This window comes from Sebastes umbrosus, chromosome 10 (assembly GCF_015220745.1).
Source record: "Sebastes umbrosus isolate fSebUmb1 chromosome 10, fSebUmb1.pri, whole genome shotgun sequence".
Lineage (NCBI taxonomy): Eukaryota > Metazoa > Chordata > Actinopteri > Perciformes > Sebastidae > Sebastes > Sebastes umbrosus.
In genome coordinates, this window is record NC_051278.1 from 16,589,621 (window position 1) to 16,612,665 (window position 23,045).

The 23,045-nt window shown below is 38.9% G+C and overlaps 2 protein-coding genes across 3 annotated transcripts in view; one reads left to right on the plus strand and one right to left on the minus strand.

Moving 5' to 3' along the window:
• mcph1 (microcephalin 1) overlaps positions 1-22,599 on the plus strand; it is a 35,973-nt gene extending 13,374 nt beyond the window's left edge. Inside the window, exons 14-15 of one of the 2 annotated variants that reach the window (XM_037782300.1) lie at positions 21,750-21,987; positions 22,082-22,599. In XM_037782300.1, the coding sequence (XP_037638228.1) occupies positions 21,750-21,987; positions 22,082-22,134 (291 nt within the window). In that variant the 3' untranslated portion in view covers positions 22,135-22,599. The remainder of the gene's footprint in view (positions 1-21,749; positions 21,988-22,081) is intronic. The other variant, XM_037782299.1, reaches the window with a different exon arrangement.
• angpt2a (angiopoietin 2a) lies at positions 1,567-18,458 on the minus strand. The gene is made up of 9 exons (XM_037782335.1): positions 15,392-18,458; positions 10,534-10,689; positions 9,218-9,339; positions 8,860-9,098; positions 8,349-8,476; positions 7,894-7,995; positions 6,311-6,477; positions 4,756-4,886; positions 1,567-2,811 (listed from the first exon to the last, which is right to left on the minus strand). The coding sequence occupies exons 1-9, from the start codon at positions 15,647-15,649 to the stop codon at positions 2,639-2,641; spliced, it is 1,476 nt and encodes a 491-aa protein (XP_037638263.1). The 5' UTR covers positions 15,650-18,458; the 3' UTR covers positions 1,567-2,638.
• Positions 22,600-23,045: the final 446 nt, after the last annotated feature.

Consider the following 23,045-nt stretch of genomic DNA (forward strand, 5'->3'; position numbering starts at 1 on the left):
TTTTATAATTATTTTCCTCTATATAAATCATTTTCTATATACAATATAAATCATCTTCGCAACGCCCCTTTTTGACACTCAAAACTAATAAAGGCTCGTAAAACCAAAGCCAAGGAAGTTGGACGGAAACCTGCTAATTTTTATTGCCAGTCATCCATTTTCAGTTGGCTTGTTTTTCCTGAAGCATCCTGTGTGAACTGTGAATGTTGCCTCTTCCTGAACTCGTCATTCATGAATCACTGTCCGCCCCTGCCACTGCGAGGGAAGACGTGGGGTCTTGATGCAGACAAATGTCAACACATTTCCTCTTGAAATTGCATGATGGCTTTTGTTGCGACAGACAAAATATTTTTTAAGTCCCCATGGCCGTTTGTCATTCCGTTACACTTACGGACGCATCCAGCGTTTGGCAAAACACATGCTTGCCTCTTTTATCCAGTTCCTGTGCCCTGTGGAGCGCGATGTTGCCTTCAGTTTTATCAGTAATAGAAACTACTGTCTAAACAGACAGTTTTCACAGTGAAATTGTATTCACATCTCAATGAGACTATCGTGGATAAATAAATGTAATAAAATGATATACCTCAATTCAAATAATGATGCATGACCTCAGTGAATTGGCAGTAAGATTAAAAGACTGACTTGTCACATGAGGCTAATGTGTGAAGCAGTCTTGCCATATTAACTTTTGTGACCATGATGGTTCTACTGTAACTACGCCTTTATACCCTTGCATTAGACCATTACGGGAAATGTTACAAATCAATGTTCAGGACTCCTTTATGGCTATATTGGACTGATCTTTATATTAATCTGATGAAGTAATGTTCCTTGATTTGTCAGGTACTTAATTTGTTGAATTTGCCAAAAAACAATACATTCCCATGTGGCTATTTTATTCTTAAACAAGCCCAAATTGACTGTCACAACATATATCAATATCTCACATTAAAATTACATAAACTTATAAATGATTCTTTCCATGTTGCCCACTATTAGCTATGCCCATATCGCTCTTCTGAAGATTTGGGGATTAAATCTGAATGAGTAGTTAAACTGATTAGTCACCTTAAAGGACCAATATGTAGGACTGACAGCTTGGGTTTTAAAATGGGTACTGTAGTCCAAATTCAAAACATTGGAGCCGTGGCCTGTCCGCTCCTCCGGTGTGACTGATGGCAGTTAGCGCACGTTTTTCGCAATTTGAGGGTTACCTTCTAGACATATGTTAGCCTCTCAGGTCAGTAGAATCTAACGTTAACGTTATCTCTGTTGGTCCAGTTTGATTGCTTGCTTCCATAGCTGCAGAAGGCTGTGTTCGCGTGCCAATTTGTTTCATATGTGTCAACGAGGTGTTGAAATGGGCAGTGGATGGGATCACACCGGCCAAAACAAAAACAGACTTTCAGGACTGGAATGTAAATGTCAAAGGAGAACATACTGGCTGTAGCATTGTTGTCGGAGAAGCCAGAGCACCAAGCATGTTTCCTTAATCTCTGATGACATATCATGGTCATTTAATGATTTATTACAGTAAAAACTGTATATTACATATTGGTCCTTTATAAAAGCAACAATAAAAAATGAAACTTTTGAGCATTTAGAATTTTTATTTTGTACTTGAAATTATAAAACATTGTTGAAAAAGTTGTAGTGATCTGGCAATTGTGCATTCACCAGGCTATTCATTGTTATAGTATAGAGCAGGACTATTGTGGAAAATGACTTTCGAGTTTAGGCTTACGTCTCTTTTCCTTAGTGTTCAATATTCAACTTCAGGTATATAACAGCTGGTAGAGCATTACAGTCAAACACTTTGAGAAAATCTAAAGCCAGTGTTTACTTGTAAGAGATTCAGCTACCTCACTTGTACAACTTTCTCATAAATTTAGCTTGTTGAAGCTTTAAAAGAAACATTACATAAATAAAAAAAATACATTCCCTAAAGTGTGTTGGAAGGTACTGCAGAATTATTTTCCTCTTAGTGTTTGTGCAATGAAATCGTTAACTAGATAGGACTCTAAGATCTGTAACAAATCTCCATCATATATAATTGTGTTAAATATCAAACTTAAAATCTACATATAAATTAAACAACAAATGTACATACATTCTCAGGAGAAAAACACGGTTATCTTAAGAGAAACATTTTCTGTGGCATTTTTACATTTTCATTTACATTTTAGGCATTCAGCAGAAACATAGCAATCCCTTTGAGCCAGTTGTTTACCTGCTTGTTGTACCATAGTCTCTTTTTCCCAATGACATAGGCAGCTATTATTCAAAACATAGTTAAATGGATGTTTGAACTAAATTAAAATCTTTAAAGAAATTAGATTAATCTCAATGTAATCACTATACCTATAGTTATCTATACATACAGTATTCCACAGTTATAAGTACTTCAGTATAGATATTTGCCATTTTGACAGTCCATATTTCACAATTTCTTGCAACAACCCATTTGATTCAAACTATTAAACACATAAACATGCACAAAATATGTCTTTCCAAAGGTATGTAAAAATAAAAAAAAGTGCTTTGGTTCCCTTGATACTTTTTATTTTTGGTTTTGTTGTTTGTTGCTGTTTGTCGTGCAGAATTTCCTTTTCCCACTGTTTAATCTGAGAGAGACAGTTCAAAGGGAACCCGAGAAGTCTGCTGGTCTGATCATCATTGTAGTGGACTTCAGTGAGTAGCCCGAGCCTTTCCAGTAGTACCATTTGATGCCATTGAAGCGATTTGAGTTTTGGCCTTGCTGGTAATACATCCCGTTCAAATTGGACGGACCACAGGCATCAAACCACCAACCTAGAACATGAAAACAAACTTAAATTTAGATGTAATGTTGTCAAAGAGGATAATGCATGCAACTCTGTGTAGGACAGGGGTGGTGTTTGCTCTCTTTTCTACAGTATGGTATAGTTGCCTGTTTTAAAGGGACAATGTGTAACACCTGGTGGCATCTAGCGGTGAGGTTGCAGACTGAAGCCTCTCCCGCGTGCCAAGCATGTAGGATTGCTACGGTGGCCGGCGTTAAGACATGAATGGCCCTATCTAGAGCTGTTGTAAGAGTAGCGTAGGTCATTTTGAGAATAGCAGAGCCAGTATGTAGAGTGTGTGCGGATGTGGAAGGTGAGTGGTGAAGCAAGAGAGAGACAGCGGCGGCGAATGTGTGCAGTGGAGCAGAAGACAGAGTTAGTTTAGCTTTGAGAATATCAAGTGAATGTACAGTGGAAGTTGCAGTTTGTGCAGAAATAAATGCTGCAGCTCCTCAAGACCAACAGAGGTTTCCTGAGTCTTGTTTCCCGGCGACTGAGTGAAGCGAGAGCGAGTAACGTTATCGACTCCGGCCCAAGCAGGAAAAGTTAACACAGTGGTTTGTCCATTCTGAGTTACTGTACAAACATGACGGCCGGTTCATAAATGGCTCATTCTGAGCTAACGAAAACACAACTCAATACTAATACTTAATATTATATTCCATTTCTGCCAATAGATTATTAGTTAATAGTAATTATCCCCCTAATTGTTACACATTGGTCCTTTAAGAAAGTGCTAGTTTGGTGGACTGAAAACTTTCACTGTTCCACACGTGTGACCCGATGTGTGTAAATGTTTCATGGTCACATGGCAAAGCTATTGAATAAAAGCGAATATTACAAACTGTAAAGCTCCTTTCAAAATTAAACCATCTTTATGTCATCTTGTGGTGGTTTTCAGTCCATTTATACACAACCATCGTCACACACTAGAACTCTAACTAAATTAAAACTGTATATATGTGCAGGCTTTGTAAACGGTGCCATCTGGAGACTGCCTATACTCCTGTAAAACCTGAACGTTTGAGGTGAACAAGCTGTACCATTTACTCCATATGAGCAGAGAAGCTCCTTGTTAAAAAGTGTCTGTACACACTCGTCTGTACGTTTCATGGTGTCAAGGCAGGCGTTTCACGTTTGGCAGCATCTAACTGGATGTGACAGTAAAATTGCTACTGCTCTTATGTGGAGATGTTGTCATAGAGACTGACACTTATCTTGGACACACCCCTTTTGTTTTAGGTCCCAGTTTTAAGTTTTCATCAGTGTGTGCTGGGAAGAGACTGGATGGTATCTTGGTCTATATGTTTAAGACTCTGGATTTTGTGTTTTGTTCCGCAGTAATAACTGGGCTCGTAATATGGTTTTGCATAATTTATATGGTTTTATACAGATTTAGTAGCTTCATATTTGTAACGGCAGATCCTGCTTTACACTTTTTACTGGGTCAGTGCCACCCAGTCATGATTGTGCATAATGTGCATATGGAGTCCCCAGTGAGAGACCCCTCATGGGAAAAAAGAGAGAGGGTTAGAGTTTTCATGCTTTCATGCTCACTTGGCAGACCCCGATACAGAGGGAGACAAACTTCTGGCAGCGGAGTCACTTTCAAGGGAATGGAGGAGGACCTTTAAGCTACGAGAGGAGAGAGGGAACAGCTCTGTTCCCAGGCTATTAATGTCAGCCATTGTAGGGGCTGAATTCCCCAATGAGTTGATCAGTGATTAACTCTGAGCTAATTGTGCTCTTTGACCTGGCTACAAAAGTCCGGGAGCCCTTAAAATGCTCTTGAAGATTTTTAGGGTAAGTGCCAAGAGTTGGGTGGGTGGGAATTTGTTCCACAACAAGTGGCATCACAAATCTACGTGATTATCGTATTTGCCTGACGAGCACACTAATATCCAGAAGTTATTTACAAAAATGTGTTTCTCACCTCCTGTTGTCAGTTGTGAACATTTGCAAACACATTTGTCGTTGTCTGCATCCTTTGTACTGAAATCACTTCCTGGCTGCCCGATGCTGCTTATTTTGCCTGCTGTTCCACCGAAGCCTTTAAGGTGTATCCTGTAGGATGGAAAAGGAAAAATGAAGGAAGAGGAGGAGGAAGTCTGTGATTGCTGTTCCTCAAAAGGCAACGTCCAACTCACTTGTACAGTTCAGGTCGCGGCGTCACTAGTGCTGGATCTATAATAAGGATTAAAGTGTGTGCTATTTGCATCACAGTTTTGTCCTCTTTGTGATTTTCACAAGCAGCTTGGTGATTTCATATGTTGTCATGCTATTTTAATTTTTTTGCCAAATTAAGGATTTGCGTTGTGCAGTTGTGCAGTTTCTTTGTAGGAGTTATTTGGAATTACTGAGCCAACTAACTGGAGATTGGTCATAGTCAAGTAGACTTAAGACCTGAAAAGAACTGTTGAATTGGAGCATTTCAAGGTCTGTTTGTCAAATTCAAAGGAAGTAAAATACTTCTGACGGTTGTGTTATTGCCAAGAAGTGCAGACCGAATGTTTGAAATCCAAGACATTTAATGTATTTCCTATTTTTCAAACACTGACCTGTTTTATTACATTTTCTTTGGGCTGACGCCAGTACGTCAGTATGAGGAAGTAGATATCGTATACAGCAAAGAACCACCATCCAGAGGAATTTCTATAATGTGTTTTGCTTTTAAATAAAAGTAGGAGGTCAGCAGTTGTGAGCTGTTTTTTTTTTTTAAAGTAGATTTCAGGAGATAAATATATGCGTGATGCGTTCCAGGCAGGGTCACTGTGTCAGAATAAATTATCAATCAAGAGTGTAGAATTAATCCTTCTTGCACATTAGTGCTCGGAGTTAACAACCAGAGCAAATTCAGTGGAAAATCCCCACAAGCACTGCCCATGTGTCCATTAGCGTGGTCTCATCTTCACTGTCAATGAACCAACTGTGGAGAATTAGTCTGATGATCAGACTGAATCGTTTCACTTCATTATTCAATTTATTTGAATTGCTTAAAAAACCCAGATGTGGGTGATTATTCAGATCCAGGCTAGTAAAAAATTTGTATGATAAGATAATTACAGCCATTATGCTTTTAGCTTTGGGAAGATATTCATGAATGAAATAGATGGCCATTACACTACATGTGAGTTCTTCTAAAGTTGGTGCTTCAGAGATGCTTTTTATTTGCTCAAGGATGCACCGCTGTATGATATCACTAACATAGTTAGTTGTTAATCTCTTCATAATAATTGCAAGGCTTTGAGTTTCGAGGCTGTGCTTTAGTTGTGCTCCTTGAAAATTGGCACCAGTTTTCGGTTTGTGTTCAAGATTACAGACTTCAAAAAGCACTGTTGTAAGAGAGAAGTGTTATTTGCTGGTGGGCTTCTTTGCCCTTAATAACTAAATAATAAAATATTGGCTTAACAAAAATTAAACAAAATGTTCAGTAATTGCCACCAAGCATGTGACACACTTGTTTCTTTGATGTTGTCAGTACAACGTACCTGTAATTTTGTGCTTCATTGTTGAGAGAAAATTGGTCATATTGTGAGAATTCAGAGTTTCCCTCCCAGTCGCTCAGCTGGATCCTCAGTTTGTAGGACTGTTGAATTGTCAGTCTGGAGACAAATTCATTTCCTAACCAGAATTCACCCGAAGGGTCTCCAAACCCCTGAAAAGACAGAAAAGAAATGTAATTAAACCTTGTTAAACCCCTGCAGGAGGGGCTTGTAGGTTGCTTTTTTCCATTTGCAAAACAGCAAACAGACAGAGGACCACCATGTACATTTATTGGCTATTACACTGAAAGTTATTTTCCCTGGAACTGTAATATTTCATCAGAATACTTCAAATCAGGGCTGTGAAAGTTAACACAATAATAACGCGTTAACGCAAATTCGTTTTAACACCACTAATTTCTTTAACTTATAAACGCAACTCAGTTTGTTAGGTTGTAGCGGGCTCAGTTTTAAAGCTAGAGTGAAGATCCTGACATCATTTGAAACTAGAAAACCTAAGGAATCCAATGGTACCAACCATGTCATAATAGTAGGAAAAACTGGGATGGCCATTTTCAAAGGGGTCCCTTGACCTCTGATCTCATGACATGTCGATGAAAATGGGTTCTATGGGTACCCACGAGTCCCCCCTTTACAGACATGCCCACTTTATGATAATCACATGCAGTTTGGGGCAAGTCATATCAAGTAAGCACACTGACACACTGACAGCTGTTGTTGCCTGTTGGGCTGCAGTTTGAGTTATGATTTGAGCATATTTTTTATGCTAAACGCAGTACCTGTGAGGGTTTCTGGACAATATTTGTCATTGTTTTGTGTTGTTAATTGATTTCTAATAATAAATATATACATTTATTTGCATAAATCAAGCATATTTGCCCACTCCCATGTTAATAAGAGTATTAAATACTTGACAAATCTCCCTTTAAGATCCATTTTGAACAGATAAAAAAGTGTGATTAATTTGCGATTAATCGCGATTAACTATGGACAATCATGCAATTAATCACGTTTAAATATTTGAATAGATTGACAGCCCTACTTCAAATACTTTCAGCAGTTACGCACAGCAACCACAAATATTCACATTCACAATGAGATATTAATAAGGAAGTATGCCAGTTTAAAGTGAGCTTGCATTGTGGTAGGGATAAAGGAAATGGCATGAATGCTTTCCTCTGTCATGATTGCTCTGTAGGGACTTAAGATTCTTTTTGGCACAGTGTCGGCCCATTTATCTCCTACTCGGCATTGGCAATGCTGGTCTATTTTTGGGAATCAGAAGTATAAGATGTGCTGTGATTGAACTGGTGCTTGAAAGGTGGCAAATTATAGTGATTTCCAAATGTTGGTGATGCCCAGCTGGCATTATTTTCATGAATGGTGATCACTTAGGATCTCTGTGTTTGTAGTTGCTTCTAACAGAGCAGAATCACCACCAGGCCTTTTAAATCGCTTTCAGTCGATGGCCACAACCAAATCTGCTCACTGTATTGTGCATTCAGAATGGAAACCGTAGCCTAGGTTGTATTTTTTTAAGGGAGGAATTTCTTCTTGATAGCTTTTACCTTTTTGTACTCCTGCCACGTACGGTGAAAGTCAACATGGCCGTCAAAGCGTTTTTGTAGTACTGTCCACCCACCTCCTTCTGTCTCCATGTCACAGAAAGCCTTCAAACACAAGGGAAAAAGGAGTTGCTGCAATTAATAATTCAAGATTAATGCTCTGTAAAGAATCCATGCTCATTTATAATTTGACAATGCCGTCTTATTTGAGTTTGGTCAAAACAAATGTTAGGTTGCAGCCAGGGAAGCGATACAGAATTGAAGTCTTGTTCGCTGACAAGTTTCTAAGGAGATCACAGTTTCAGCTCAAGCATCCACATCATTAATAAAGTCTGAGAAGGTTTTAATTGAACTACACTGTTTACTGAGCACTTCCAGAGGTGTGATTCACAAGGTTGTGCAAGTGTTGGTGGGTCAGTGCATGCTCAGTGTGAATCAATTAAACAGGCTTACTTTACCTTAACCTCTATTGTAGTGTTGGGTAATGTGAGAGTGTAGACTCCACTTTGGGTGTTTCCTGACTTGAAGACAGCAGCACAGTCCATGAACGTGGTAGGAGTGTCCTGCATCATGACAGTTTTGCTCTCTGCAGAGGAAATCAGCCTTGTTAATTTGACACCACACTATTGTACCTGGCATTTCACCGTCCTCCTTTGATAAGTTCACATCTTCTGAGAAGAAAAAAGGTCACATTCATTGCTTCAGTGTTTTTACAGTGAGGCATGTGGTAATTAAAGTTAGGTGGCCTTTCTTTTGTGCAATCCAATACGACAGAACAACCACACACACAGAAATGAAACATAGGTTGTATTTGTTGCAGGGCCATTTGATTGGATTAGTTTGTGCAGGTGTTAGATTGATTTCCAGTGACTACAGCAGACTGGCATCACCCAAGCGTGGATATGTTTTACAAATATAAAACTTAATAGTGCATCAATGAGATTATGTTGACTTGAAGTGCAAACTCACCCCGCGCTGACCCAGCAGAGATGGTGTGAATGAGGTTGTTCACGGTGTCTAGTAGCTCCTGCTGCTGACGCTGCAGTACGGTGTTGTTGGAGGAGACTTTGAGCAGCTGCTGCTCCAACTCGCCTATGATGGCTGTCTGCCTCAGTATCAGAGTCTGAAGCTGGTCTTTTTCATCTCGCAGCATCTTCAGCTCCACCTGCCTCTGCTCCGCCAACTCGTCCACCTTTTTCTCCAGAAAGCTGAGGAGAAGCAGGCAACAAGTTCAGCAGCTTTGCTTACCACATTAGCACGAAGCTGTACCGTCGGTGATGCTGAAAATGAGTGTTATCTGTGACTTTATGACACGTGATGTCCTCACCTGTTTTTGTCATTCAGCTTGCTGATGTCATTTGTTTGGATGATTAGTTGTTTTTCCAACGTGTTGGTTGACAAGGAATTTTCAAGAAGTTGACGCTCAAGTCGAGTTGTGTGACGAATTACCTGAAAACAAAAGAACAAGAGAAGCAGTTCAGTTGGGCTGTGTCCAAGAGATAGCTTGTGAAATCGTCCATTCATCTATCAGAAGATTTTTAAATGTTTTTAACTATGAACTAAATGCTTTGTACTTCACATTAGCTTCAAGAAGGGCTCTAGATCCTCCAATTATGCCATAATTGTTTCTCCACAAAACACAGCGTGGTCCCAAGTTTAACTCATAACTGCAAACAGGTTGTGTTCTACTTTTGCCATTTTACTTTGAAATCATGCAGATGCATCTGACATTTCCCCATTTCAATGTTTAATACAGTATGCAAATAACAACATGACTTGCAGCAGAAAAAAGAAAGTAAAAAAGCATGTAACATATGAGAACATATGGCAAAGGAGCAATGAATAACGTGTATGAAAATCCTAAATGACATAACAATCCTAAAATGCATTTTCTCAAAATGATTTGGATAATAAGTTATGTCTTCTAGTAGTGGATCAAGTTTAATACCAGCCCTGTTTGCACTTCTGGAGTGAACAAACAGCCATTTGCGAAATGGAAAAACCATGACAGGAAACAACGACCAAATTCCAATACAGCAGACGTACCTGAACAAGGGAAACGTTCAAAATCCACCTATTTCCACAGGCCGACGTATTGAACTAAACTCTGGGGTTGGGGACCTTGCCTCTAATTTCCCAGTTCGGAGGAACTGAACTCAGCAAAAAGCAGGTTGTTTACATGGATCCGAGCTATGTGTCTCCAATGGAGCTGTTGATGCCTTTGAACAGACGGATGTCTGATTGTGACAAACTGATAGACCCTTTCTGTGGGAATACGAGTGTGCTAATAACAGGAAATGCTGTACAGTTGGCTCACATAAGGTCATTGACGTGTAGCCACAATAATAAACTGACGCAGTTATGCCTGTTTTCCCCTCTGCTTATTTTCTTTTTACATTATTTAATGCAGTGTATCACACTGCTTAGGCTTGCATCTTTGAATGGAAAGCAAGTATGTTAATGTATTCATGTCATTAAAAAACAACTTGCACCACATTTTCATTAGCATGTTATCCTGTTAGGAACCCTATTATGCTTATATGTAAACAGTTTTGACATTCTCTGTTCTTTTGCAGAGCATGTGTGCACTTTTTAGTGTTGTGTACTTCTATATGTTTAACATAGCGAGCAGTACAGCCTCACCTGTGCCTCCACATTGGTCAGTTTCCTTGTTTGCTCTGCGGTTTGACTCAGCAGGTTTGTTCCGATTTCAATCATGGTAGCCGTGTGATTGTGTACAGCAGTCTGTTGGATTTGGACCATGTCCTGCTTCATGCTGTCCTGTATGTAGTTCTCCAGCTGCAGCACAGAAGAAAGACAATTAGCTTGAGACAGTTTTTAAGAGTCATTGAATAGTATCATTAACCAGTGGTTTTGTTGTGCATCCACAATCCTGTATTGCACTCATAGGGTAGTTCACAGATTAACAGCTGGGTGCTGCTCATTACAGTCTGCTTCTGTACTGTTGGACACAGAGCAGCTCTGTTTCTTGCTTGCGCTCTTGAGCAACCTCCGTCCTTGTCGTCACTTGTTTTTTTTTTTCTTGTTCAGATTCACCGTGTTGTTTCAAGGACTTCTTTTGAGTGTTCATTGACACTGACTGGAGTGCAGTTGACACCATTGAGAGTGAAGTATTGACAGTTTACTGTATGATAAAAGACAAACTGTGTATTATTATCGGGTGTGTAGCAGGCGGCAACTTCCATGTCTGAAAAAGTAGAGCCAATACGAAGTGCCTTAAACTTGCATTCTTTCTAACAGCCAGCAGGGGGCGACTCCTCTGGTTGCAAAAAGAAGTCTGATTGTATAGAAGTCAATTAGAAAATGACCCTACTTCTCACTTGATTTATTACCTCATTAAACATTGTAAACATGAGTTTATGGTCTCAATCGCTAGTTTAAAGTCTTCTTCAATACAGCATGATATTCATTTAGTAAATTATGGTCCCATTTAGAGTCAAATAGAGCATAAAGCAGGGTATGCTTTAGGGCGTGGCTACCTTGTGATTGACAGATCGCTACTACGGCATTGTCCGGACTGGGAGTTTAAACTCCCAACTTTAACCCTTTCACAGTGTGTTTTTAGTTCATGAAAGTTAATTATAACCTTTTTGGTCGCCTAAAAAAAAAAAAATTCCAAACTCAAGGCTTCATAACTGTAGTCCTCAAACCAATGGGTGACGTCACAGTGAGCATGTCTACTTCTTATATACAGACTATGATGTGTAGCCATGAAGTTAAGAAAAAATGTGTTCAAAGTTTCTGATCTTAATATGTATGGTAGAAACTTTGTATATAACATTGTTGTATTACACACCAACCTTATGATCTTGTTGGAATACTGTAGTTTACCATTTTCCCTTCTGTCTGACTCACACATCATCACATGGTCTCCACATAATATTCTGGCAACGATGGTGATTTGGTGATTTGAAAAATCTGTATTGCCATCAATTTTCCTCTACTTTTATGCTATTACTGATTGAGAATATGCATTTAACAACCTATTTCGGAGATAGATTGATGATGCTTTATTAGAGATTTATGATGAAGCATCTTTTTCCGTTAGTCAAGGAGAGTTATAGGGATGATGTTGAACAGAACTGTCACACGACAAAGTATTTTAAATTGTTTTTATTATATAGTTTCAAATATTTTAGAAGCTTCTTTGAATTGAAACATAAAAAAATCATTGTTTCGTCCTAAAGGTCAAAATGTGCAAAGTACGAGATTGTAATGTTTTCTTAGCAAATAAGAAGCTTGAGTTTATTCATTTTTATTTTATTTTTTTAGATCATCTTGACTCAAGATGTTAAAAACATTTCCATTTCTGATGTATCCTTGACCATATCAAACCTCTTACTCATAGGAATAATACAATGAGCATCGATGCCCTCAGAGTGGGAAAAGGTCAATGTTTCATCTTTACGAGATGTGTCCTTATCTACCTTACAGTATTGCCATATTTAGACCGAGACCAATCATTAAGTTATTTCCTGCGTTGTGTTCCTGAGTGGCAATCAGGTCACACGACTCGTAAACAGGATGGAAGTGTTGAGTGAGGAGTTACATCCTTCATGACAGTGTGACATGTGCGTGTGCAACTGGAAACCGGCGTCCGTTGAATATCTACAGTAAGTTTGCATAATCACTTTTGTTGTTTACTCATCAGTCAGCAATGCAGCCCCAAATAGCCAATTCTATTATTATTTTTTTCTTATGGAAAATACCAGTAACATCTGCAATTAGTGCTAATTTTGTTTGTCTTCCTCTCATGACGTCCACTTTGTTTATGTTCTTGGAGACACAAAGGGATGTGTGGTAGGTGGAAGGCTGTCATTTGAAATGTTGGCAGGATGTCCCATTTACAGTCGATGATCAAATCAGTTGTTTAGTCCGTGCGCCTCAAAGGCGTCAGTAAGGGATGACTGTGTTCCGCAACAAATTGTTTTCCTCAGATGTCATCAGCCGGTGCGGCGTGAATAGGAATTTGAGAAATCAAGTGACTGTTTTAAATACCTAAATCACGCCTGATGGAAGTCTCTACTGTGTACTGATTTGGAAAAGTTTTTTCAACATAAAGCGCAGAAGAAGCATGCTTGTGGATCGTATGAAGAATACTTTCTGTAGACATCCTGAATATGTTTATGTAGCCGCAGTGGGGATGCAAAACCGAGCCGTTGCACCACTATTAAATACAGGCCTGCTAATTATTTGATGAGGTGCCGGAGACATAGAAGAGGCAATTATCTGAACAAAGGCCTACTTTACCATTAAGTAGCCCGCCTTATTTCAAGTATAAAATCTGTGTTTTGGTTTCATATAATATAGAAATACCATTGATTACTATCAATCAATCTACAGTATCTATTTATATAGTTTGGAGATCAAACAAATTGGAAATGGTTATATTTTTCTTCTCCCTAATGTGCAAAACAAACTGAAACCGTGACCCAAAAACCGCAATACAAACCGAACCATAGGCTTGTTGAACTGCCACTAGACAGCAGTGTGAAGCTATTTAGGCTTTTAAGTGACAGTCTGGTTGCTCTAAATTAAGTGGCGCTTAGTTGTTTTCTCAAATTATTAACAATAACCTCTTCCATCCATCAAGCCACTCCTGTAAAAGAGGTTTATAACCTCAGTGAGGCACTTCCCTGAATAAGTAAAGTTATATATCATCCATCCATCCATCCATCAATGCCTCTGTTTCCTTTACCTGCCTGTTACTCTTCAGGGTCCTGGGGAGCTGAAACCTTTCACAACATGGAGTGGGTACATTTTACCCAATGCGCCTTTTAATCAAAAGTAGAATTTCATTATTTGAACACTCCCATATATAATTTTAAATTAATTAAGGTTGCACTCAAGGTAGAAGGCTTACAGTTACTGCAGTGTTTTTTTTTTTCTTTTACTGTCTAGCTGCAGGAGAAATGTGTCTTTTTTTTTTTTATCTGTGATGATGAAGCTGTGGAACTCCTCACCTCTCTACCACACTTACCAGCTTTTTTTTCACATATTTTTTCAGGGTCACAAAGCTAGTAATGTCCGTAGCACCTACGCCTCCTGATAGACGTTTACAAAGTCTAATTCTTCCACTTTGTTAATACAGTTAGGTATAATATTTAATAGTGAGAATATGTATTATATTTGGGTGTTATAGTTCTTGCAAATCAGTTCTTTATGGCAAAGTAAGTGAATTTTAGGAAAGAACATTTGTGTTGTAAAACTTTAACCATCACACCTCACAGTAGCTGAGATTTCTTCTCCTATATTTATCTTCTCACGCAAATCAATTTGGGGAAGTCACACAACAGAAGATTAAGTAAGTATGTTGATACAACAAAATCTTAGGTGACACATCATTAATCAGCAATGCTTCTTTGTTTGTAAGAAATAACCTATGTGCCGTCGGACTTTGTGAAGTGTTCACTGGTGTTGCGAGCGGGCTTTGATTTCTGAAGCAGCACTTGAGCCTCTGTGCCCTCTGAGCTCTCCTGTGGAACAGATCAGAGCCTGTTTTATGTTACGAGACAGGGATTGTGTGATCAAGCTGTGCTGCGTTCTCGTCTTGTCTGGCTCGTCTTGTATAGTTCTGATCAGTAACCACACTCTGAAGAGGGAGAAGAGAGGGAATTAGACAAGAGGCCGTTCACTTCTTTCACTCGCACAAGTAATGGCTCAGCAAGCTGAAAGGGAAGTATGTGTCCCTCGTGTGGACACCTGTGTTGAGTCTTTGTGAGCCATCAAACCCATTATGTCCCTTTGCACTGAATGAAAGTGTCTCACAGAAACTCAGCACATTTGTTATGTTTTTATGTTCCACGTCTGCTAAATGAGGATAGATTCCCAAAGAAGAGAAAAGAGCTTTTTTTAAAAACAAAAATGCTGGTAATGCCGTGTTTTTTTTTTATGTGTTACAACTATGACATAACCACACATTTAGACAAAATTGTTGTCGTTGATGTAAACCTTTTCTTGTTTTAAATTGATTTTGTCATGTCTCTTGTTTAATGGAGCAGTTTTATCACTATTTTATTTTGTGGTATTGGCGAAGCCTTACTCATGTTAGTGTGGCACTTAAGAACGAGTTTGTGGTTTAGTATGAGCCTGAATCATCTGCTCATGGCATGAAAACAAAAGCAGCTGTTATCCTTTAATTTTTGTGAGTAAGAACAATCCTGGATATTAAAATTTGCTGATGTTTCACATCCTCAATCTAATTATCATCCAAAAAAAATCAAAATTATCCTTATGCTCCTCACTAGGTGTTTGATTTTCTTAAAAATGATACCTTCTTTCCTTTCCAGACAATTGGAAAGGATGTATTGATGTCTCCAGTGACACCTGTTTTGAGACAGTGTAGCTCTTCAGCACATTTTGTTCTCTTACACATCATAAAGGTCTGTCTCAGATACCTAAATATCCTCTTTTCCTCTGAAACTATCACTCACAGTCTCATGTATTGATGTGATATCATATGGGCTTGACACAACTTTACCTTAAGCAGCCACTGTGTGTTGTTCTCCATGATGATCTCCAGTTGTTCCAGCCTCTGAGCCGACTCCTCGTTGTCCACAGGTCCATCCTCTTGAACCGGATAGTTGCTGCTCTGCGTTTGGCAGTTTTCCTGCTCAGGCAGCAGAAAGGTGTAGCTGCACGGCCCGTTTTGGATCTGATATTGTCTCTTACCTAAAGCACTGTATCCTGTCCCCAGACCAAGGCAGAAACTTAAAACTAGCACATTCAGCATCTTCATAGTAGAGTTATTTACCTTAAAATAAAGTTTTTAGGTTGGCCTTAATCTTCTCTCAGTGCCTGGATGTCTTTCCCCGGCAGCATCCAAGTGTAAACAATCCTCTTCAGGTTTCTGCAGATTCCTTTTAATCACTTCTAAGTTGTAAGAGGAGAATAAGCCATCAGGAATTAGAGGTAGTGTGTCATTCCCTTTAGGTTACCGGTGCCAGACTGCATGTGCTCGCTTTTCATCGAGCCCCCAACCACTTGTTTGAGCTGCCCTGGCCTCTCTGATTAGCTAACTGTGAGTTTAAACCACTCCCCCCCTCCCTCACTGTAACCAGTCACTGTGAAGAGCAACGAAGTGGAGATTCCTTTCAGTACGCACGGAGCAGATGCACTAAACTACACACGTTTCACTATATCCTCTGTAATACCCACATGTTTTTTTCTTCTTTAGTTGAACAGCTACCCAGGATGCAGCTGTGATAGTAGCAGCGTACATCCCATTCATTGAAAAATGTTTCCCGGCCTACGACAAACACGCTTGCATCTTTGAATGGGAGATTCAAAGGAAGAAGCCTTCTTTTAATGACATGACTCTTATTGTTTCCACGTGTTTTCCTACTTTGTTCTTAGCAGATGCTAAAAGCAAAATCCACTGAAATCTACTGATTTCCCTCTCCTTTTTTTTTTTTTTGTTTACTTTACAAGTTCACAATGTTATAAAACAATCCAAAATTCCCAGATTTTCCTTTGGGTCTCAGGGTCCATAAAGTCTCATATAATTTGTTATTGGTACAAGCTTAAGTTGCCACTTGATGACCTCTGACCGCAAAATAGTCATGCCTTTTTTATTTGCCTCTGCTTCAGGGTAGATTTATGCACAATTCAGATGAAATGTACTTGGCAGATCTCTCCCTGAGTCATAAGTATAATGAAGCCTTATTTGCTCATACCCATTCAGATCACTTTCTTTGTTCTCTCTTACAAGAAAACATTTTTTTTAAGTGTAGGCTAGCTTGTTAAATTGTAGATTTTTGTCAGCTTTTGGTTATGTGGGCAAGTTGTGGGTGTTTTTCTATATCCTGTCCCAAACGTTCATATCTACACTAGCTTGAAATAGCACGACAAAATGTCATCCCACTCAGAGTAACTATTTTGCGTTTAATTTTAAGTGTGTGCGTAACTGTAAATACTATAAATGATCAGACTGAATACTAATTTAGATTCTCAAAAAAGATTGGACGTTTCCCAGACCTATTAAAGGCAGCATTGTCATTTTTTGGCATGCTCTGATGTTGTTAAAAAGACTGGAGCATTTTCAGATATCCTCTGTGAAAAACATGCTTGAGTGAGTTATTTGTTTTTCTGTGGCTTAAAGAACAATAGTTTTGTGTGAATCACACCTGGGTTAGATTCTCTAGAAAACTAGGGGACTGGCTCCCCATAACATATAATGATACAACCATACACAACTTGTACGTTTTATAATGATTATCCTGTAAGACACAAATGGAAAGAGTGGGGTCTTTTCTCGTAATTGCAGCATTATTCCAACCTGAAAAAAGGTTTTGCTGAAGTCTGTCTGACGGCTATCTTGTCACAGTGGGGGACAGAGTGCAGGTGTGTAGCGCAGGAAAGGCATTGACATAGGAGGATGTTTTGTCTTACACTGCAGGAATGTGCCTCCATCAAAGACGCTCTCCTATTGATTCAGTGTCTTTACTCCCTCTAACAGTAAAATCTTTGAAAAACAGACAGACCTTGGTCCATCTTTAACAGTCTGCAAAATCATTCTTGATAAGCTGAGCTTTATATTGTGTAGTGAATAGTCGGTTCACCTAGGCATATCCACAATTTAGTGTTCAACTGCACCATTTTTCATTCTTTGACAGGAAAGCCTTAGATTTGCCCTCCGCATTTGGATAGAACAGAATTGTAGGAAGTAGGCTGATGTAATAGTTACTGTATAAGGGAAATGCAACATATTTAAGGCACATTACCAAAGAGGAAGGACTTGTCGTCATTGCAAAAACATCGACTTTTTTCAGGTGTTCAGGCTGAATCACTCAAACTTAAAAGGCAACAGTTATTGAACACACAGGGGAGGGAATATCCCACACACTAAACGTGCTTTCATGCTACGAGCACACAATGTGACTTCTGCTGAACTATCTAGCACACGCTGTCTCTCGTTATACGTGGCTGTTAATTTATTCCTGCCTGGTATTGGTTGTTACGGAGCTGCACAAGCTGTATGTCTCTCTGCAGACTCGTTGTGCACAACAAGAAAAAATGTAACTGTAAATTGGTGGCTGCAAAGATATTGACTGGGTTTGTCAGAGTAAGGAGGCAGCATTTCCCATGTGAAGAATAAATAGATTTCTGTTGGCACTTTACAATGCAACTTATCCATGTTGTAACAATTTCAAGTGTTTATCGGAGAAAGCTTGTTACCACTGGCATCTCTATGACCCGTCCTCTAGAGATTTGAAAAATTCAGCGCTGTGATTTTGACACATGCAACAACCAGGCTTCAGCTTGCTGCTAGTTTACAGACGAATATTTAATTCAGGGATGTGGGTCATGAAAAATGTATCTTTAATGCATCAGTATACTCGATATGAGATTAAATTTATGCAAATCCAAACTGCTGTTGAACAAACCGCAGAAAGTAAATGTCAAAGTACTCAACGTTGACAATTTGTTTGGTGACACCACGTCCATGTCTGTGTGGTTATTTACACTGGGTTTCCTGAGGCTTAAAGGTGCTATTGATAATATTGATAACATTCAGCCACTAGATGTCGCATTCTCCCTCCCACGTTCCATTGCAATTACTTCACAACAAGTCGTTGCCAGGCACTTACCATCAATCTCAGTCATTTATCCGTTTTTTCCACACTAACTGACGACCCAGAGATACCACGTGATACCAACGCTTTTACTATTGGCTCACAAGCCTTGTTAGAAGTGGGAACCAAACGTCGGATATCTTCCACAAATATAAACAAAACATTAATTTTGGACCCAGAAACATTTTTTAAATTATTAATTCACAGTCATAATATTCTTTTTTTTTTCAGGAAAAGCCATACTTTTATTCTGTACTTTTCTAAAAGCTCTGTGGATGTATAATTTGAAAAAGAATATTTGTCTACACAAAAATGTTATCAATAAGACCTTTTAATATAGTATCCTATTCGTCTACTGTACTAGGTACTTCTTATGTAAGCATTTTTTTCTTTAGCTCTTTTTCATGTTTCCCTTTTGTGTTGGACTGTCTCTCCCACTATAGACCTTACATATAGCCTTCAATCATTCCCTTTAAAGTGCACAATGTGGGTTAATCTTAACCTGACCCTGTCTCTCAACCCTCTGACCACTCCATGATTACTTGACGTAAAGTGAAACCTGTGTGAACATTGACAAAAGACCGAAAGCCTTAAAGCTTGTTTCCTGGCATTCAACTTCAGAATAGAGCAGATTGTCCCCTTCAGTTTAGCAGCTGACCCCTGCTGGATACATAGCGGGCCCACAGTGAGAGCTCAGAGCGTCAATCAACAAACCCAAAAAGAAACACAACCTCAAAGAGATTCACATGCGCTCATTTACTCAGACAGTGCTGACAATCCTCTTATTAACAATGTGGGCTGCCGAAATGAAAGCGGGCACATGAGATGTCATTGTAGCTCCCTTTAATGCCACTTAGAGTTTAACAGGGAGCGAGGAGTTGTCTTAATTAATGTGAATCTGATGGGATTTGTAGTTAATTCAATTTAAAAATATGAGGCTGCCTTAAAGTTGTAAGTTAACTAAAATAGTGCTGAATAGTTTGTTCAAAGTTTGTTATTCTACTGTAGTAAAATGTAGTAACCTCAGCAATTACTTGAAACGTTTACTCAAGTTTACGTGCTATTTAAATTGGCTTTAATGGTGCATTTAATCTTGCTGTAGTGGCTGTTTTTCATGTGCCTCAAAGCCAAATTCACACAGCTTCTGCTGCATCTCTAGCAGCCACCTTCAGGCCAGTTTCAGTATTGAATCACAGTTTCAAATTTGTGGCTGTGATGACTTGCTAATGTGCTTCTTCTGGGTTAATGTGCATACGTAATTTTTAGAGACAGCACACATTAATCAATATCAATATGGTGTAAATGTGCCAGGTTAGTGTCCTGCAGGTTGATGATATCACCACGGTTGGTATTATTGTAATGTTTATGAGAGAAAAGACCTGTGACTCACATGAGACACATCCATGAAACATGTGAGGGTTTCCATTTCAAACCTTGATGAACTACAAGAGAGAAAAGTACCTTGAAAACCCAAACACACGATGAATGCTGGGAAATATGCCAATAACCCAACAATGTCTCAAAACAAACTTGTTTTGACGAGGTTAGCAAGAGGTTGACTCAACTCATAATTCACTTAGTAAGTTCAGTAAGTTCTTAAAGTCCCTTCACACCCTTTTCAAACAATATTTTTATTGGGGTTTTCCAATTATAACAAACATTACATATTAATAAAATGGTCAGTCTTGGCAGCAAATACAGTATACCATCAAATGATTATGCATGTAAATAAAAAAAACATGGTAATTAAAACAGAAATGAATATACATATGTTACAGTAATTACAATGTAAAGAAATCTTAAAGGTCACATGGGCTGCTACACTTTATAATCTTATTCCAGTTACCCCACCCTGGTGTTTGGCATTATGATCATATCCAACATTTTGTTTCAAAAACACCATGAAGCGTGTAATGTATAATGTGTAATGTATGTTCCATAGCAACACATGCTGATAAATATTTAATATATGGATTAATACTTGTTCACACAGGTGTTTTCACTTGTGTTGCCTGATTAGACCTCTTCTGTGTGGCCGTGTATATACTGTACTGCACTGGACTGACAGCTCCCTCACTCTCCCTTTGTTGCACTGGTAGGGGGAGATTTTTTTGACCATTATCACAGGCCTTTTTTTACAGAAGGACATTTTGACAGGACATTTTGACAGGACATTTTGACAGGACATTTTGACAAGTCGCAGCAGGAAAAGCACAGGTGTAAATAATAGAATTGATGATGGCTGAATTTCCATTCAGCTGCTTCAGTTCCAGGGTCCTGGCATTGTGCATGCTGGCTCATCCTCACACTGTCTGGGATACTTGAATGAGCTATCATTAATCTTATTGGTAACACCTGTGCTTTTCCTACTATGACATGTCAAAATGTCTGCAGAGAAAAATGCCTATTGTTATTCATTCATAGTTTGGTAATTATGTAATTTCCAGCGTTCAGCTTCAACCCTGACTGTAGGTGTATAATCAGAGGAAATGAAAACATCTGAGTGGGTTTAACTGATTCTGAATGTTGTAACTGGAAATTTTAACTTGACTTGAAACTACAATGACTTAATAGAAAAAAAAGATGATTTAACTGAATTCATTCTTGGACCAGTATACCTTCTTGGTGTCTCTGCTGGTTGCTCAGCAACTGGTTCTGGCCAAGAAATAGTCTGGCACATAAAACAGCAAATTACTGTTTCTACTGTACACTGTGTTTTTAGTACAGATTAAACAAATGAGACACAGTGTTTTAATTAGTGAGCTTTAGAGGTGCTTGTGGGGTAATTTTTTAACCTTTGGACAGTTTTGAGTCCTTATGCTAAGCTAAGCTGACCAACTTCAGGCAGTATTTAGCGTACAGACATAAGAGTGGCATCAATCAACTTCAGGCAAGAAAGTAAAAAAGATACGACAAACAATGTAAGGTGGTCGCGCACATCCAAAACCGTAGTAGGCCGGTGCTGGACCAGTAGAAGACTACAGTCACACTACAGTGTGCGGACCTTCTTCTACGTTTTTCAAGAAAGTAAAAAAAAAGGTGCATTTTCCAAAATGCTAAACTATTCTGGAAACTGTGACTAGGCAAACGTTATCATGTGTTTGTTTTAAAAAGCAGTTTTCAGATGATCTTTTAAGGAAGCATGTTGAGGTGTTGTCATTTTTTCTGGTGTTTTTCTTGAACAGAGAAAAACACCACCTGCATCGCCGTGTCCTGATTGTACCTCTCTGAACCGGTCGTTAACTGTCAAGTTTCTCCTCCCAGATCTGTCGTCTCCAGAGGCACCTGTCTGCCGGGGAGCATCAGCAGGACCTGTTCCAAGGCCAGCCAGCCATGTTTGTGTCCCAGCACTCCCAGCCACCCACTCAGAGTCTGCTGGAGCTGATCCAGCTCTGTGGAGGAACAGTCTGCAAAACCGTGCGGCAGGCGGGTATCTGCATCGGGAAGTACGGTGGCAGGAGACCAGAGGGATGCAGGATCCTGTCTGAGCAGTGGGTGCTGGGTAAGATATTTACTACCAATCTCTGTGTTAAATGCTAAATTCCTTAATTATGCAACTATTAATTGTTTCTCTCTTTTTTGTGATTTTATTTCAGATAGTATCACACATTTGGAGCGGCTGTCATATGATAACTACGACTTGGAGTGAAAGTGAAAACTAAACTATGAACTAAACTATGGACAGTGCCTGGTCACATACCCTCGGTTTCTACCTTGCTCTTGGGCAGGTTTATCATCTTGCATGTGTTCAGGGGCATTATGTAAATCCTCAATCCTTCAAAGAACTTTAGTCCCCAGTTACCATGGAAACATGTTACTTCTGAGGACTACCAACCCCGGTCAACAACAACGACCCGAGTTACTGTGAAACATGGGAAATTGCTTTGACAGTGCATATTGATCCTTTATTTTCTTTTTCAGTACTAACCACTACTGTGTAACGGTGTGTTTTTCTTTTAACAACAAGACAGATTTGAGATTGTTTTTCATTTATAACAATGTGATTTTAAAAATACTGAGCCAGTTTAACACTCTAATGGAGATGACATACTCTATCCTTATAGAAATGTTTTGTGATGTCAGTGTTAATAAATACTTAAGTTTTGATCATCAATTTTCTTATGTTCTGCAATGTAATTTTCAGTTTTTCAGGTTTATTGAAATTGAATTGTGACAAGATTTATTTTAATTGTTAACTGATTTTTTGTTCACAATCATGTTGGGATGAATGAGGCACCCCTTTGAGAATAACGACTTGGTTTTGAAAAGGACAAAGCACAGTGGTTTGATGGATCAATCTGTCAAAAGAGTCCACTCAGCAGTGTCACTGGGTGACAGACAAATGAACGAGCTGATGTATCACAGCTTATGCTCAGCTGAGAGCTGAGAAATTGTAGTTTTCCACATAATATACCACTACTACTATTCTACTACTACTACTCTAGTAGGGCTGTCAATCGACTGAAATATTGAATCCCAATTAATCGCATGATTGTCCGTAGTTAATTACGATTAATCACAAATTAGTCACACATTTTTATCTGTTCAAAATGTACCTTA